The sequence below is a fragment of the Oreochromis aureus genome, linkage group 15 (assembly GCF_013358895.1).
Source record: "Oreochromis aureus strain Israel breed Guangdong linkage group 15, ZZ_aureus, whole genome shotgun sequence".
NCBI classification, from domain to species: Eukaryota; Metazoa; Chordata; class Actinopteri; order Cichliformes; family Cichlidae; genus Oreochromis; species Oreochromis aureus.
The window spans coordinates 8134841-8151165 of record NC_052956.1 but is presented as its reverse complement, the minus strand read 5'-3'; the positions used below and the strand labels follow the sequence as shown (position 1 = coordinate 8151165).

Below are 16325 nucleotides of genomic sequence, written 5' to 3'. Positions count from 1 at the left end.
TTTGCTGTAACAAAACAAATTTCCCACCTGTGGGACTAATAAAGGTCATCTTTATCTTTATCTTTATCTTTAACTAAAAAACAAATAAAGACCCCCCATTGCATTTAATCAAGCTCAAAAACCATTCACACGCTGATCTCCAATGCCACCGCTAGGGGTCGCTAACGCTGGAAAGGTTTTAAAACATTAAAAGAAGAAGAAGGCAAACCACATTGCGCAGGCGTACACCACGTACACCGATGCATCCATAGCATCGAGCTCTCTTGGCTGGATTGAGGCTGGGTTGCTAACGGTCTGTCAGGTATCACACATTGGGCTTGAAGGGGGAAGAGCAGCGGTGGAGAAGAAGGGCGACCCAAGCGCCGCTACGAAATGGCCGGGCAACAGTTCCAGTACGATGACAGCGGCAATACCTTTTTCTATTTCCTAACGTCCTTCGTCGGACTTATTGTGATCCCGGCCACATATTACCTCTGGCCCCGGGATCAAAATGCTGGTAAGGCCTGACTGTGTGGCTCAGTGCTAACTGAGCTAACTTAACTGTCTAACTTAACATGAAGTTTTCTGGCGGTATTTTGGCTCGTATACGGCTACCAGCTGGCCACGATTTAGCCTCCATTTGGGTCTACCTCAAGTAGCTTTGCAGTGAAACCCAGCGACACAGGCGTCTGGAAACATGAGCTAACAGCACAGCTACAACACCAAAAGCCAGCGTCACTCTGGCACGCGCTTAAGCTTTTCTTTGCGCCTTTATTGACCTCCTCTTGATAGCTCCCTATCTTAGCGAGACTCTATGCTAGTCAACAGAGTGCAGCCAGCATAAGCTGTTATATAAGTTATGGTAGCAAACTTTATGCAGCTGGTCTACTGGGAGTAGCTGATTGGGAGAATCTGACTGGCAGGTCACCGGTTATCGTAGGGACCTCAGATAATTTATGGAAGTTAATAAACACAGAGCCACTAAACTCATAAAATCATTATTTGTCCATCTTCTGCAATATGATTGAAGATAGAGTAATGCAAAATTCGAGCTAATTGAAGTAAACAACATTAATAAACCCTCCCCCTGCCACAGTAGTGGCTCTGTGCAGCCATTTAAGCAGTCTCACTGAATTGTTGCGTTGTTGTTATGCATACTGATTGTGACTGTTTTCATTCTGCTAATGTGCTTTCTCTTGTCTCAGAACAACTGCGCCTAAAGAGCCTGCGGAGGGTGCACGGCAGGTGTCTGTGGTATCGGCTCAGGCTGATGAAGTCGCAGCAGAGCATCGTGCCAACACTAAAGTGAGTCTGCTGAATTGAACTTTGGGTTTGTACTTTTAGTAGCTCGCCCCACACATGGTTTTCTTGTTGTTTGGTGGATTTCCTCAGCTTCCCTTTCTAAAGAATTTTTCTGGAGGAAACATCTACGAAAGTGAATCTCTTCTTTATGACTGGTTTGAGACTACAGTTATGAATGAGACTCTGTTTTGCATTACACCGAAGCCATATGAAGTTTTAGTTTGAAGCCCTTCATAACACGATCTTTATACTCATCACAGGGAAGATTCACAGATTTAATGAAGGTGGAAATTCAGAGGGTTGGTGTGGCAGCTAGGGTGACATGGAGGCATATGATCTGCTTTGCTGACCCCTAAAGGGACCAGCTGAAAAAGGATCACGACTTGCATATAAATCTGTTGACTTATATTTGGACAACACTTCCTGGACAGTATAATAACAAGCTTGCATGCTTGGTTGTTTGCCTGCTTGTTGAATGTCACATCGCTGCTGTTGTTTAGGATTGACTGGCCCAAGCTGTTAACACTGTGATCACTCAGTCATCGTCTCGACACTGTACTTGTTTCTGACAGCATATAGATTCACTCTGAGGGTTTTTCCAGCTGGACAAAGAATGTGTGGTGGTATATGTTATGGTCAGACTGAATATTCTCTTTTTGCGTGCGTACAAGAACTTACTTTTGGCATGAGTGCAGTTTATGTTGTTTGCGTGTGACTTGTGCTGTGGCTGTAAACATTTAGCTGCACTGCTTAACATTTATCTTAACATCACCCTGTCTTCTAAGAGCTGTTTATTCGCTCTGCGTGGTTTAACAGCTTCTTACTCCCACTTACTCCTCTCTTGCGCCTTCACTAGACCCACATCCTGTATTTATGCCCAGTATTTAACAACTGGCATTTATAAAGCCTTCCCTTGCTTGGCTGCTCTTAGTACAGAAGACGGTAGAAGCACACAGCTTGTTTACCGGGGTGGAAAAAATCAAAGCGATCATCTCAGCCTCGCTCTCAAAATCTCAGTATCTGTTTCCCTCTCACAACTGTATCATAGTGATCGTGTTTATTATAAGAATCCATCATGTATTTTTCTGGTCGAGCAACTCAGACAACTCTGGCTAGTGAGCTGTCGTCATGGCAACAGATGCTGCAGAGCAGGCCACAGGTTTTTGCCATTGTCATGGAAACAAGTTCAACGCATAAATATTAAACAAACAACGATGTCAGAACGTGGCATGTCCTTGTGTTTAGATGTGTTGGTTTGAAATTGGCTTTGACATTATGATCGAATGTTTGTAGCTTTAAATGGTAAAGATCATTTCAATTGCGAGGTTATATTAATGTGAATCTAGTCATTGGAAGTGTTTCTGAAAATGACAGCTGTCTCATGTGGGCTCTATAGCCCAGATGTTTATTCATGTTTCCTGTTTGTGTGCTAACATTTTCAGGAAAGCAGCCTTGTTATTTGGGTGGCTTGTGTTTGTGCTGTTGGCCTACAAGGTGTCTAAGCTGGACAGAGAGTACCAGGAGTATAATCCATATGAAGTCCTCAGCTTGGACCCGGTAAACACACACAAAACAAATGGTTTATTGCAAAGCCACTGAAGTCCTAAGGGTTACATTTTTATTATTTATTTTGTATTACTTCCACATCTTACTTAAGCTCAAAAGGTATCTTTCTGGATTTCTCGGACTTCTCAGTCTTCTTTAAATTGTGGCTGATTGTCTCTGTTACCTACATTATATGTGGTGTATTTGTTTCAGGGTGCATCGCTGTCAGAAATCAAGAAGCAGTACCGTGTACTGTCACTCAAGTATCACCCCGACAAAGGTGGCGATGAGGCCACATTCATGAGAATTGCTAAGGCCTATGCTGCGTAAGTATCATTGTGGTTTTGACTTTAACTTTCATGCCGGCCAGATTACATCTTCTAGTCCAGAGTTCTGGGTTGATCAAATAATCCGTTTTTTTCTGCAGTCTAACCAATGAACAGTCAAGGCAGAATTGGGAAATGTATGGAAACCCTGACGGTCCAGGAGGTAAGTGAAGCTTCTCTCATGCACACCAGTTTAATGCATTGGTGCACCTTCTCCACGGATGCTGGTGAAAGGAGGCTTGGTTGCATGCAGACAAACAGAGAGGAGAGCAAAAAAGAGACTTTGTGCTATCTTTAAACAGTCACATCATCTGGAAACAAATTGGCTTTTTATTAGCTTTTTAAAACTGTCTCCGGTTTTGTACACAATGACTGATGCACGGAACAGGAATTCTTGATCTATTATCTAGACATTCTGGCCACACCTGAAGCCCCAGAAAATTAACCCGCTGCCTCAGGTGTCTGAGTCATCAGACTAGCTGATGACTTCTGATACTGACTTCAGTGAAGATCAATTTTCAACATGGTAGAACAAGGTTGTGATTAGATTACCGGTTGTCCCAACAGATTCCCTGCCAACTTTGCATTCAGTTACTGAGCATCCAAATCATTTGCGCACTGCAGAGTCATCTTCACCTGCCATTCTGTCTTCTGTTTTCTATTCAAGTTACACCTCAGAGATCAGTAGTGCACCCAGTGAGCATCACTCTCATTGTGTCACTACCAGCTATGTCATTGCAAGGTTGACGTGCTGTAGGAAAGTTTAAATGAGCTGAATATACTGTTTCATATGCCAAATTTAGATAATCAACAACACAATATCATTAGATTGCTCACCCTTAAAAGTAATGTGTGACACAGAGGAGTGCTTTTGCAGAAAGATTGCTTCCAGTATGTATAAAGGGAATTTTCCTGTTTAATTCCATTGCCTCTTATGTGTCCCTTTTCTAGCAACCAGCTTTGGCATTGCCCTGCCTGCCTGGATTGTTGACCAGAAGAACTCAATGCTGGTATTTGTCCATTATTTCATTGTAGAGTTAACTGATAAACCTCATTTGTTTGTTTTATTTTTTCTTAATAGCAGAGAGCCCCTAAAGTCCAAAGAATCATACTTTATCATACTATTTTAAAAAAAACTATTGTTGGCTATTGTTGATCAAATTCAAAGACTTGGTAGGATCGAACTGATTTATTTTCATTTTATAGGTGCTGTTGGTGTATGGGCTTGCCTTTATGGTTATCCTTCCTGTTGTTGTGGTAAGTGTTCATCATGATTTCAAATAGAAATAGTCAAACTCTTGTATTTTTATAATGTGTTTCTCATACTGGTTGTTCTTTTTCTTTGTACTTTAGGGGACATGGTGGTACCGCTCAATCCGATACAGTGGAGATCAGATCCTCATCAACACTACCCAGCTCTTTATGCATTTCATGTGCAAGACACCGAATATGAACATGAAACGTGAGTTTCTGGTTCACATACTGGAAGGTTCTGTAGCATTGCACATGCTTTACTTTATTCAGCAAAGGTTATGTTGATATAAATTCGGTCTTCTTTCTGATTGTATTAACAAATTATGTTTTTGGCTGACTGGCCTCCAGGGTTAGTCATGGTGTTGACGGCAGCACTTGAATTTGATCCTCGCAACAATAAGGAAGCAACTATACGACCCACAGACAACGTCGAAGTGCCGCAGGTAAAAACAGAAGTTTGCTTCATAAGAGAAGAAACTTGGTTTGAGGGGGGTGTTATGTCCAGATGTTGTTTTTGAGATGGAAGTTTTGGAGATGAGGAAGGAAAAGAGCGTTCTCATTGCGATTTCATTTCCGGTGTGATTGAAAGTCCTTGCCAGTAACCCAGAATTCAGCACGCAATGTGGAAGATGTGACATTTATTCATGCTTATTGAGGCCTTGATGATATTTTTTTTTACAGTACAGTATGTTATAATGACTCCCACTCAACTCTCCCACAGTTGATCCGTGAATTAGGAAATATCAACGTGAAGAAGAAGGAGCCTCCGTTTTACTATCCCTACAGTCTGAAGGCCAGGGTGTTGGTGTTAGCTCACTTGGCCCGCATGGACGTGTCTGAGGAATTAGAGGAAGGTAGGACACATGCTGAATGATACCCACTGGAATTTTACATTTTTACTAATTATGCTTGTTTAATTATTTTATTAAAAAAGAAATCTTCAAGTAGATCTGGCCCAGTTGTTCAAAAGATTAATGAAGCCTCATTTATCAGGAGCTGAATGGTAAATGCATTATAATGCATTAGTATCATTATGCAGGTCATAATGAATACACAAGCTTTTGTATTTGTTTTTTTTGTCTACACCCTTGAGGACAGTGAATGACTTGCATTGCGTTAGCTGGATCACCTGAGTTGGAGATGACAGGTGTCAACAGTGGTGGTTCTCAACTTTGTCTGTGAAGCAAGCCTCTCTTCTTCAGGCTGTGTGCGCACTTTTTTTTTTTTTTTTAAATGGGTGTTTTGTGGGTCATGTGACTCTTCTTCCACATGAAATGATCCCTCTGAGTGCCACCTGCTCCAATCAGAGACGCTATCAGATGGTTATGATAAAGTGGTGATTGGAAATACTTAGAGAACATCAAAATTTAACATTAAAATTAAACACTGTTGCAAAAATATAAATAATGGTCTGGAAAATTGTTAATCAGGGGATTTAGTGCACAGGAGCAAGATTTTAATCCAAGTTGACTATTTTATCGCGGAGTGCACTCTCGTTGCTGTTGTTTCTTTCTAAAGTGATTTAAAACATTACGTCGAAAACACTTTAGATTTTGGGCAGATCAAGTGAAATTCATCAAAATGAATTTTGATTGAATGGGTATTCTTCGTGTGTGTCCTGTACTCTAGTAGCTTCAATTCCAGCATGTAAAACAGACTTGGAAGCAGATTAGAATCTTAGAATAGAATATAACAAAAATAAAAATATATCCATTTTCTACATGAGATAAACAATGCAGCGCTTCATTGAGTGCTTTTGATAAATTTCACTGTTTCTTTAAATAAAATGTTGTATGTTTCTGTTCCAGATCAGAGGTTTGTGGTGAAAAAGACTCCAGCGCTTCTACAGGAGATGATCAACGTGGGCTGTCAGCTTATTTTTATGGCCAACAGCAGAGGTTTGCATATATACTACACATTATTACAGCTCTTTGACTACTATTATATATATTTTTTTAGTTCTATTGGTGCTACCAACATCATGAAATCTTTGTATGCTTTTCCATAAATGCTAATGTCTCTCATCAGGTTTCAGTGCTCCTCGCTTGGTGACCATAGAGAACTGTATGAAACTGACCCAGATGATAGTGCAGGGCCTGAAGGAGTCAAAGTCGCCGCTGCTGCAGCTGCCTCACTTTGAAGAGGAGCACCTCCGATACTGCATTTCTAAAAAGGTATCTAACGAGAGTTTGCATGTGTCCGCATACTGTGTGTAATATAATGGGAGATAAAGATGCTTTATGTTTCTCTCACTGCCATCCTCTTCCTCCTTCCTACTTTAGTATAAGGTGCGAACCCTCCAGGACTTGGTGAGCCTGAAGGACTCCGACAGACGAAACATGCTGCGTTTCCTTGGAGAGGAGAAGTACGACGAGGTCATGGCTGTGCTGGGCAGCTTCCCTCACATCACCATGGATATCAAACTGCAGGGTCAGTCCTTAAAAACACACTTTCTTTGTTCATAGCACACCTTTGATAGTCTGATCTGCTGTTTTTAACAGACTGTTCTCTGGCCATTAGTGCTGTATATCCATTTATTTTGCTTTGGTGTGAGTTGCTCATTTTTTAAAATGTATTTATTTTTTGGATATGTTGGTTTTAAATATGGAGCTATGCACACTCCAAGTGCAAGGAAATACCTTTGACATCATGACATTGTTACTGTACGCATAAACTGACTGACCACTTTAATAGAGACATGTTGTGAGTATTGGTTTGGACTCCTTTGTCCTTTAGAACTGACTCAACGCTTCATGTCATTGACTCAATGCTGGGCTGCACATTCATGATGCTCCTTTTCACAATCTCAAAGGTGCTCTGTTGGATTTAGATCTGGTGACTGTGTACAGTCAACTCATTGTCATACTCAGTAAAGACATTTGAGATTATTTAACCTTTGTGACATGGTGTGTTGTCCTGCTGGAAGTAGACGTCAGGAGATGGGTATGCTATGATCATACAGGGTGGACATGGTGAGCAACAATAGGAGGCTGTGGTGTCTAAACGATGTTCAGCTTGTACTAAGGCCCCCAAAGTGTGGCATGAAAATATCCCCCTGCACCATTACACCAGCAGCAGCAGCATGCGTCCATACTTTTGTGTTATTTACAGCAAATTCCAACCCTAACATATGCATTGTGCAGAAGAAGCAGAGGCGCATCAGACCATGCAACATTTTTCTAATCTTCTATTAGCCCATTTTGCTGAGCCTGTGCAGATTGTGTAGCTCCAGTTGTCTGTTTTTGGCTGACAAGAGTGGCACCCTTGGTCTTTTTTTTTTTTTTTTTTTTTTTTGCTATTGCTCATCAGCTTCAAGGTTCAGTGTGTGTTGAGAGAAGCTCTTCTTCATACCTTGCTTGTAACGGGTGCTTTATTTAAGTAACTGTTGCCGTCCTATCAGCTCAAAGCAGTCTGGTCATTGTCCTCTGACCTCGGGCATCAACAACGCAATTTCTCCTAGAGAACTGCCACTCACTGGATATTTCCTGTTTTTCAAACCATTGTCTGTAAATCCTACAGAGTGCTATGTTGGGCGTCTGAGCTGAAATACTCAAACTTGCCTGTCTGGCACTAACAAAGTCACTTAAATCACCTTTATTCACTAATTCTGATGCTCAGTTTGACCATACATGCCCAAATCTACTGAGTTGCTGCAATGTGATCAGCTGATAGAATATTTGCGTTCATGAGCAGTTAAACAGGTGTACCTAACAAAGTGGATATTGAGTGTGTGTATATTTTCTAATTTTGGTAAATGTTTCTAAAGCTGATGCTTACAAAACCGACATAAAAACAAGGAAGATGCATAATTACACTACAGGGTAGGGGAAATATGTTACTTTGATTTCGACTTCAGTTTCATGTTATTGTAGATGTGGAAGATGGATTAATGGAGAAAACAAAATTATGGTTATTTCTGTATGGCTCAGTGTTGTAAGCTTTAGTCCGGTTTGGCTAAACTGCTGATCATTTAGAGTTTTATCTTGTGGCAAAAGTGTGTACATCATAGTTTTCTGTGTTCAACTTTTAGACATTAATGTTTTTTGGGTTTTTTTTGCAGTCCTTGATGATGAAGACAGTAGTAACATCACGGCAGGCTCAATCGTCACAGTAACCGTCACCTTAAACAGGAAACGGATGGTGGTAAGAAATGTTTCCGTGTGACTCAACACCTACGTAATACATGATGTAACAATAAGTTACTAGAAAGCAGGTTCTGCTGCCTTGCACATGCACTACTATGGATCACCATTAGAGTGCACTGTTGACTGAAAACATGGCTGGAAAGCATTACTTAACTCTGCTTATTGATGTGTGTGTAGGACGTGTTTGAACAAGAACAAGAGCCAGTGCCGTGTCAAGGAGATGAGGCTGCCACTACAGAGGAAGCAGTAAGATCACACATGCAGAAACCGTGTCGGCTCAGATTAGTTTATGTTCAGTTTGCTTGGGCCACTTATGGTCATGTAAAAGTTTAATGGTTCAAAGAATCATGTTCACGTTTTCTTTTTTTGTGGTCTGATCTGAAGCAAGGAGACACAAGTAAAGCCAAAACCAAAGTGTGGCAGAACAAGAATAAAGGGGCTAAAAAGACAGCCAAGTCCAAGAAGAAAAAGTTAACCAAGAAGAAAGCCACTCCTGCTCCTGCCAAAAACAAGCAGGCCAATGGCAGCGTGGCAGGAAATGTAAGCAGCCACTCACTCAGTCAGTTACACCTGAATTAAACTAACACCAGCATCCACCTACTGTCAGATGATTATTAAAAACAACGGTGCTTTCAGCGTAACTTTTCATTATTGATACTGGTGTCGCAGGAAGTCACAACAACGACGACAACGACAGTAGCAACTGTGGCGACAAAGGAGGAAGATGATGATGGGTCAGACAAAGGCAGCGAGTCAGATGAGGGCGAAGCCAACAAGGACTCCCCGAGCGAAAGAGACGAAGACAGCGACAAACAGAGCGACACAGAAGTCGACGAGATGGCTGGCGACGACGAGGAGGTCAGATAGCGTTATTCAGATGCATATGTCATTCGTAGGATTTAGCAGCAGGAGCTTTATCGCTTAAAAGACTATAGTGTTTAGGCTCAGCTGATAAATGGAAGGGAAACGCTGTATCCAATCTAACTGTCACTCTTTTCACCCCTGCCTGTCAGGAGTGGGAGGCGTTGCAACAAAGCATCCAGCGGCGAGAGCGGGCCCTGCTAGAAACCAAGTCAAAGGTGACACACCCGGTCTACAGTCTCTACTTCCCAGAGGAGAAGCAGGAGTGGTGGTGGCTCTACATTGCTGACCGCCGAGAGCATACCCTCGTCTCCATGCCCTGTCACGTGTGCACGCTAAAAGACACAGAAGAGGTGAGTTTGGTGCACTGGTATTTTAACTGACACACAGGAAGTGAGCGTGTGCCTGTGTCAGATGACTCTTTGAAAAATTTATGATCTTTTCATAGAAATTATTTGACACGGTCACATCATGATCACCACAGTTGTTATTTTAAATTGTATGATTATATATTGTTATTGTTTTTGATTAAAAATGTAAAAATGTACACTATCATCACATGCAGCACTGTACAGTCAGTTCATTGTGTTTGTATTAAAATTCTTTGTGAATATCGTGTGGATTACACAGTAATGCATGTGAGGTAGAAAGGTCTTAATAAGTTAGTGTGTGCTTATGTTTCTTGTAACCCCTTGCACATGCTGTTGCTAGGCAACCCTTTGCACTTGTGCCACTTGTCATTATTTCCTCAGAGTAGTGTGTGTCTGTGTTTGTTTTGCACAATTTGCACCACTGATCCTGGTGCTCAGCAGCACCAGCACAGACTGATGTGAAGGTAAAAGCTTAACAAGGCCGTTTTAAGCGTGCATGACTGGCCACCCCCGCTCTCAAGGATGGTAATAAGAGGCGTCGCAGGTCACTGTCAAGAAATCAATTAGCCTGTCACTTCAGCAGTTCCTTCTGTTGTTTCTCGCTGCATGACTGTTAATACGCCCTGCTTTCATCTCTGGCCAGGACAGTTAATAGCGGCTATGATCACAGCTCATTCTCTGCCCGCACGCTGAATAATAATTAGGTTCATTGTGCTCGTAATGAGCTGTTTTCCATATGTAATTGCGCAACATAGTAATCACATCCTGAGGCAATGTTGGTCTAATATTTACAGTTGGACCCCATCATCGTGCGGCAGTTCATTTGTAATTACCTACCACGCTGTGGCCCTCTGCTGCTAGATGATTGTACATCATTGGTGACAGCAGATTGCAGAAGTTTATAATATTCACAGCGTTTGTCCTTTGCCTCCGTTTGGTGCTTGCATTAGTGGTTTCTATGGGGATGGAAACAGGTTGGGTTTGTTTACATGGAGACTATTGTATTTTCGCATCAATCGCAGGATTTCGGCCACAATGCAGCATCGCCGCTATAATTAATACATGAAACAATAGTGCTCTGAGTCACACAGTTATACAGCTGCACATTGAATGCTTCTGTGATTAGATTTGGTTAAAGGGAGTTTTAATCTCTCTTTTACACGATTGAATCAAGAAACATGAAATTAACATATTTATATGTGTGTGTGTGTCTGTGTGTCCGTGGGTTATTTTCCAGGTGGAGCTGAAGTTTTCAGCCCCCTCCAAAACGGGCAACTACCAATATTCTGTTATCCTTCGTTCTGATTCCTACCTGGGACTGGACCAGATCAAACCACTCAAGGTGTGTATGTGTGTGCCTTTTATTAGTGTGTGTGTGTGTGTGTGTGTGTGTGTGTGTGTGTGTGTGTGTGTGTGTGTGTGTGTGTGTGGAAATAGGGGGGCCTTCCGTCAGCCAATCAGTTCAAATTGTCCTGGATATGATGGGTTTTCGCTACCAAAGTGGCTGGAATAATAAACCCACCAGCTGCAGCCAAATGTAGCTGAGGCTCGCTGAACAATGGTATTGATTGCTGCCAAGATGTTAGGAATGAGGGTATTGACTGCTAGCCAGAAGCAATATGATTTGTATTGTTGTAGGCAGTGCACTTTAAGTGCACTTAAGGTTTGGTGTTTCTTCTACTGGTCAAGAATTTATTTATTTCATATCTACTCACCTTTATCTTAAAATGCAGGATCTTCAAATCAATGTTATTCAAATTAGACTTGAACCTGGTATGTGATTGGTTTCATTCTGAAAGCATGTGGTGCTTGCAGTGGAACAAAGCCATGTCGCACAGACATACTATAAAGGTTACAGAGCTGTAAATGACTTGTTTAGTACCTAATTTTTATCCAGTATTTGGATGTGTATTTAGATGTTCTACACAAAAAAAAATGTGTAAAACATCTCTGAATGGTGATTCTTGTTGGCACTACATCTTTTATGGCAGTTGCAATGACCTCGTGTGATATGATAGTTTCATATCCTAGTGTTCAGCTCATTGCACTCAACAATGTAACATCACACTGTCTTATCTTCCATTGTAATGCCATGCTGCAGAACATTAGCAGCTTTAGGAGAAAAAAAAATTAAATTTGGTAGTTCATCACATTTAAAGAGGATACATTTAAAAAATAAATTATTGCAGTAATTTTCCTTCATTGTTTTTTTTTTTTTTTTAGTTTATTTTTTTAATTGGGGTTATGATATTTGACAACCAAATATTTATTTGGCACATTGGATATTGGGATCAGGTGATGTGCTCCCTTTGTAGTCGCCCTGTGTCATTGTCAGTGGCTGATAGCACTTCTGCAGGCAGAGACGAGGTTATCCATCATCCATAAAGCACAACATGTGGGCCAAGCACTAACTGCGTAAATTAAATGGTGCACTGGTGAGAAAGAGTTAAAACACTTGCAGGGTCTTTACTAGAGCCTAACACAAAGAGAATTTTTAAGACTAATATATTTTTTTAAAAATCAGATATTGGACAGTATATACTCTATATTGCCAAAAGTATTCCCTCAGCCAACCAATATTTGAATTCAGGCGTTCCAATCACTTCCGTGGCCACAGCTGTATACAATCAAGGACCTAGGCATGCAGACTCCTTCTACAAACATTTGTTTAAAAACAAAAAAAAAGGGTCGCTCTCAGGAGCTCAGTGTATTCTGGCGTGGTACCGTGTTATGATACAGTGATGCCACAAGTCCATTTGTGAAATTTCATCACTACTAAATATTCCAGTTAGCTATTAGTGGTTTTATAACAAAATGGAAACGATTGGGAAAGACGGCCACTTAAAATCAGAGTGAGGTCAGATAATGAGTTGGCTTAGTGTTAATTTATTTAACGGCAGATATAATACTGACTCTGATAGATCAACAAATATTGGCTGATATACTTCATACATTACACCTATATTTTTAGCTGCTTCCTTGCCACAAGCAAGCAGTAACTGGAATTAAACCAGCAACCATTTGCTTAGTTCACATTTTAAATGCTGTAAACCAGGAACCGCTGCTGTACATTTACTAGATTCCCATGTGATCCTTAACATTTCATGTAGGTGCACGGGTCATTTTTCCCCGTATTGTGTTACAATATTTCCTTATTGGTTTTCCAAGAGCATCGCACATGCTAGCATTTTTAATAATCTACAAATCACCTTAAATAATATGCACAGGCTTGAAAGTGTTAATCGCAGTGATGATAAAACGAGTGCTTTGTGTTTGTGTAGTTGGAGGTCCACGAGGCCAAGGCCATGCTGGACAACCACCCGCAGTGGGACATCCCCGACACAGAGGAGGAGGACGAGGAGCAAGAGGACAGCGACGGCATCGAGGAGAGTGAAGATGACGACGAGGACAACGACTGAGCGCGTGCGCACACGCTCAGCCCTCCCCCTCCCTCCTCCCTTTACCCTCCCATGGACTTGGCCACACATTCACTGCTGACCCCGCTCAAGCCAGAAAGCAGTCAGTGAGGAGCAGCGAAGCCACAAACACTCACAGAGTCACCGGGGACAGTTTATACACACAGAGCCCTCCTTCATTTAACCTTTGCAAAGTCATGGACTGTGACCTGAACCCCGACACCCCGAAATTCTCTTTTCTACAGAGACTTGTTTATTCACTTTCCGCTGCTGGTGGAAGAGAATTCTGTGAATACTAACAGGCCTGTTGTGTGTGAGCGGGTGTGCGTGCGAGTGCGTGAATGGTATGTAACCTTGTGTGTCTTTGTACAGGTATGACAAATGGACACAAGGTGGACTGGAGGACCTATTGTTAGAATTCTAATTATTATTATTATTATATTGGCTCTTTTCTTCTTTTCTTGACAGGGAGTGGGGATGTATAACCGCCAATTCCATCTGCAAAATTAAAAATGCTGATCTCCGTATGGAAATCATTCTCAACACACTTTGCTCCTGTTTTTAATAATGCTCAGCACCAATGTTTTCCACAGCAGTGATGCTTTCTATTGTACATTTATACTGCAGAAGCGCGAAGTTCAGTCCTCCTTGTTGGACATCGCAACCAAGTCAGCCATTTGGGATATTTACTTCCTTCCACTGTCAAATCAGCCATTCGTTTGTCCGTACACCTATTTTTGACAGAGATGTCCGCAGATGGATGCTGATCTACAGCCAGTCCTGTAAGTGATGCCCCTTCTCCTCGCGTGATTCACTTCAAAATGTATTTTATTTTTCCGAAAGAGAAGACGGTTGATTGAAAGCAGGTGGAGCTCGAGTTGAAATGTGATCTCAAATGTAACTGGAGGGGAAGTTGAAAAAACTTGCAGTGTTAGGGTTTGTTTGAATGAGTCATCTTTTAGTTTAGGACTAAAAGATGTCTTCAGTCTTTTGTGGGGCTAAGATACTGATGTCTAAATATATATAAATGTATTAGAGGAGAGCATTACATAATTACTTCCCTTATCTCAATCTTTTTTCCTTTTTTTTTTTCTTTTTTTTTTTTTTTGCCGCACATTCCAGTGTGTACTCCTTGTCTGAAAAAGGCCTTACAAGTACAACTAAAATACTGCAACATACAAGTCCTTGGGTGCTATGCACCACTGGTTCCTGAGAGAGAAGTAAATTTTTTTTTTTTTTTTTTTGTGTAAGAATCTTTAGTGTTGTTCCTTTTTTTTTTTTTTTTTTTTTTTTTTTTGGGATAACCTGTAGCTCATAAGTATTGGGATACATATCACTGATTTTGTCATCACAATACCTCCCATAAGTACAGTTATTTTGCAGTTGTATGTGCATTGTGAGTGTAAAAGTGAGTATGATATCCCTGTTAGAGACACACACAGCACTCATCTCTTTTTTTTTTTTTTTTTTTTTTTTTTTCTTAAGCAGATCAGGCTTAGGTTTGCAGTTACTGCCATGTCAGATTGAGTGTTTTTCTACCAAACCTGGAAGTTTTCCATTTTTCTGAGGCAGACAGAGTGGCTCAGGCTCCCACTTTCATTGGTATTTTTTCCGTTAATCATGTAATACATAAATGTGTGTCTGGTTTTGTTGTAATCGAACCTTGATTTTTACATGTGTTAGACTTTGGGAAGGAAAAAAAAGAACAGAGATACTTTGAGTAGTTCTGTGGGCTCTTGCTGTATCCTGGCAACTTGGCAGTTTCAGTAATGTGTAATCTATCACCACAAATATCCATACAGTTGTTTTTTTTTTTTTTTTTTTTTTTTTACAGTGCTTACTAGTGTATCTTGTCAGTGTGGGAGAGATGAAAGTTTAAGCATGCTCTCCTAGCACCACATACGCACTCACAAAATCTCACATGTGCAAACTATACTCATCTGTAGTTGTGTTCAGAGCAGGTGTACGCTAACAGGTAATATTGTAATCTGAGTATTTATCACTCTGCAATAGAATGTAGCATCAGTGATTATGCTGCCGGGGGGGGGGGGAGAATGCAGTGAGGTTAAATACGCCATCCCACCCATGACAGACCTTATCCAGGCAACTGGCCAGCAAGTTGCCTCAGTTTGGACAAATGACTACCCAATGACTATCTGCCACTTTTGTTTACAAAGGAACTGTCATTGTAAATGAAAAACTATATTATTTGTATTTAAAAATCATTTCAAATAAAAACTTTTAAATGAGCTGATTTATTCTTTTATGCATTGAACAGGATGGAATTTTTTTATAGATTAATTTTTGTAATATTTGGTCTTAAAAGAAACATTGCGTAACTTATTGCAGATTGACGGTGTTAGCTTTAGCTCGATTTACTAAATGAACTTGGTAGCTAGAAAGTAAACATGTGACCACTTTATATAACATCCTCATTTGCATAATAAAGTGAATATGTAAAAAAATATGTGAGAATAAAAAGGTGGGCTATAGTTTTGTATTTCTTAAGTAAATACAAAAATATATTAATATTAAAACGAAAGTAAACCCAAATGAATTCAAAAGCCAGTTAAACCTAAAATGTCTATTATCGAATAAGGGCTTCATTTATTGTCAAACTGTGAATTTATTGTAATAATTTTCGTACATTTGTCGGCAGTCTTGGTCCTCTATAAATACACTCCATTTTCAGTGAGTGCCACTTGTTTCTGGAAATGTAACTAATTACTTTCATATCACTAAAATCCTGTGCCCTGTGTCCAGGTGGAGTGGCCTAAATAACACTGGATCACCAACGGCCACACATACTGGTTTCCTCCTCAGAGGAACAGGTGGGAATTCCCTGTCAGTATAATTTGCAAATTTGGGGTGAGCTCTCTATGATAGCATCGTGATTTGGATAATATCATTCTTTGATGTCAATATGTAGCCAAGTGTAACGGCACTCTGAGGGTAAATTATGGTTACATCAACACGAGCCTGACAGTAGCCTTATGAATATTTAAAGCTACTCAGGCACGTAAACTGTTAATCAAATGACTCATTAGACCCGTGTCGGTTGTTTTTGTCTGGACTGGGCTCACACTCCCGCAGTCCATGCCCACCGAGGGGTGTTTTTGTGTTGTC

At 40.7% G+C, this 16325-nt stretch overlaps 1 protein-coding gene across 1 annotated transcript; it reads left to right on the top strand.

The window, feature by feature from the left end:
- The first annotated feature begins 208 nt into the window (after positions 1 to 208).
- Positions 209 to 13746, top strand: sec63 (SEC63 homolog, protein translocation regulator). Its single transcript, XM_031726197.2, has 20 exons — positions 209 to 496; positions 1185 to 1284; positions 2724 to 2838; positions 3040 to 3152; positions 3254 to 3315; positions 4104 to 4162; positions 4359 to 4409; positions 4506 to 4614; positions 4755 to 4849; positions 5128 to 5260; positions 6215 to 6304; positions 6435 to 6580; positions 6689 to 6836; positions 8467 to 8549; positions 8729 to 8797; positions 8936 to 9091; positions 9221 to 9409; positions 9565 to 9765; positions 11021 to 11125; positions 13065 to 13746. The coding sequence occupies exons 1-20, from the start codon at positions 373 to 375 to the stop codon at positions 13200 to 13202; spliced, it is 2286 nt and encodes a 761-aa protein (XP_031582057.1). The 5' UTR covers positions 209 to 372; the 3' UTR covers positions 13203 to 13746.
- Positions 13747 to 16325: the final 2579 nt, after the last annotated feature.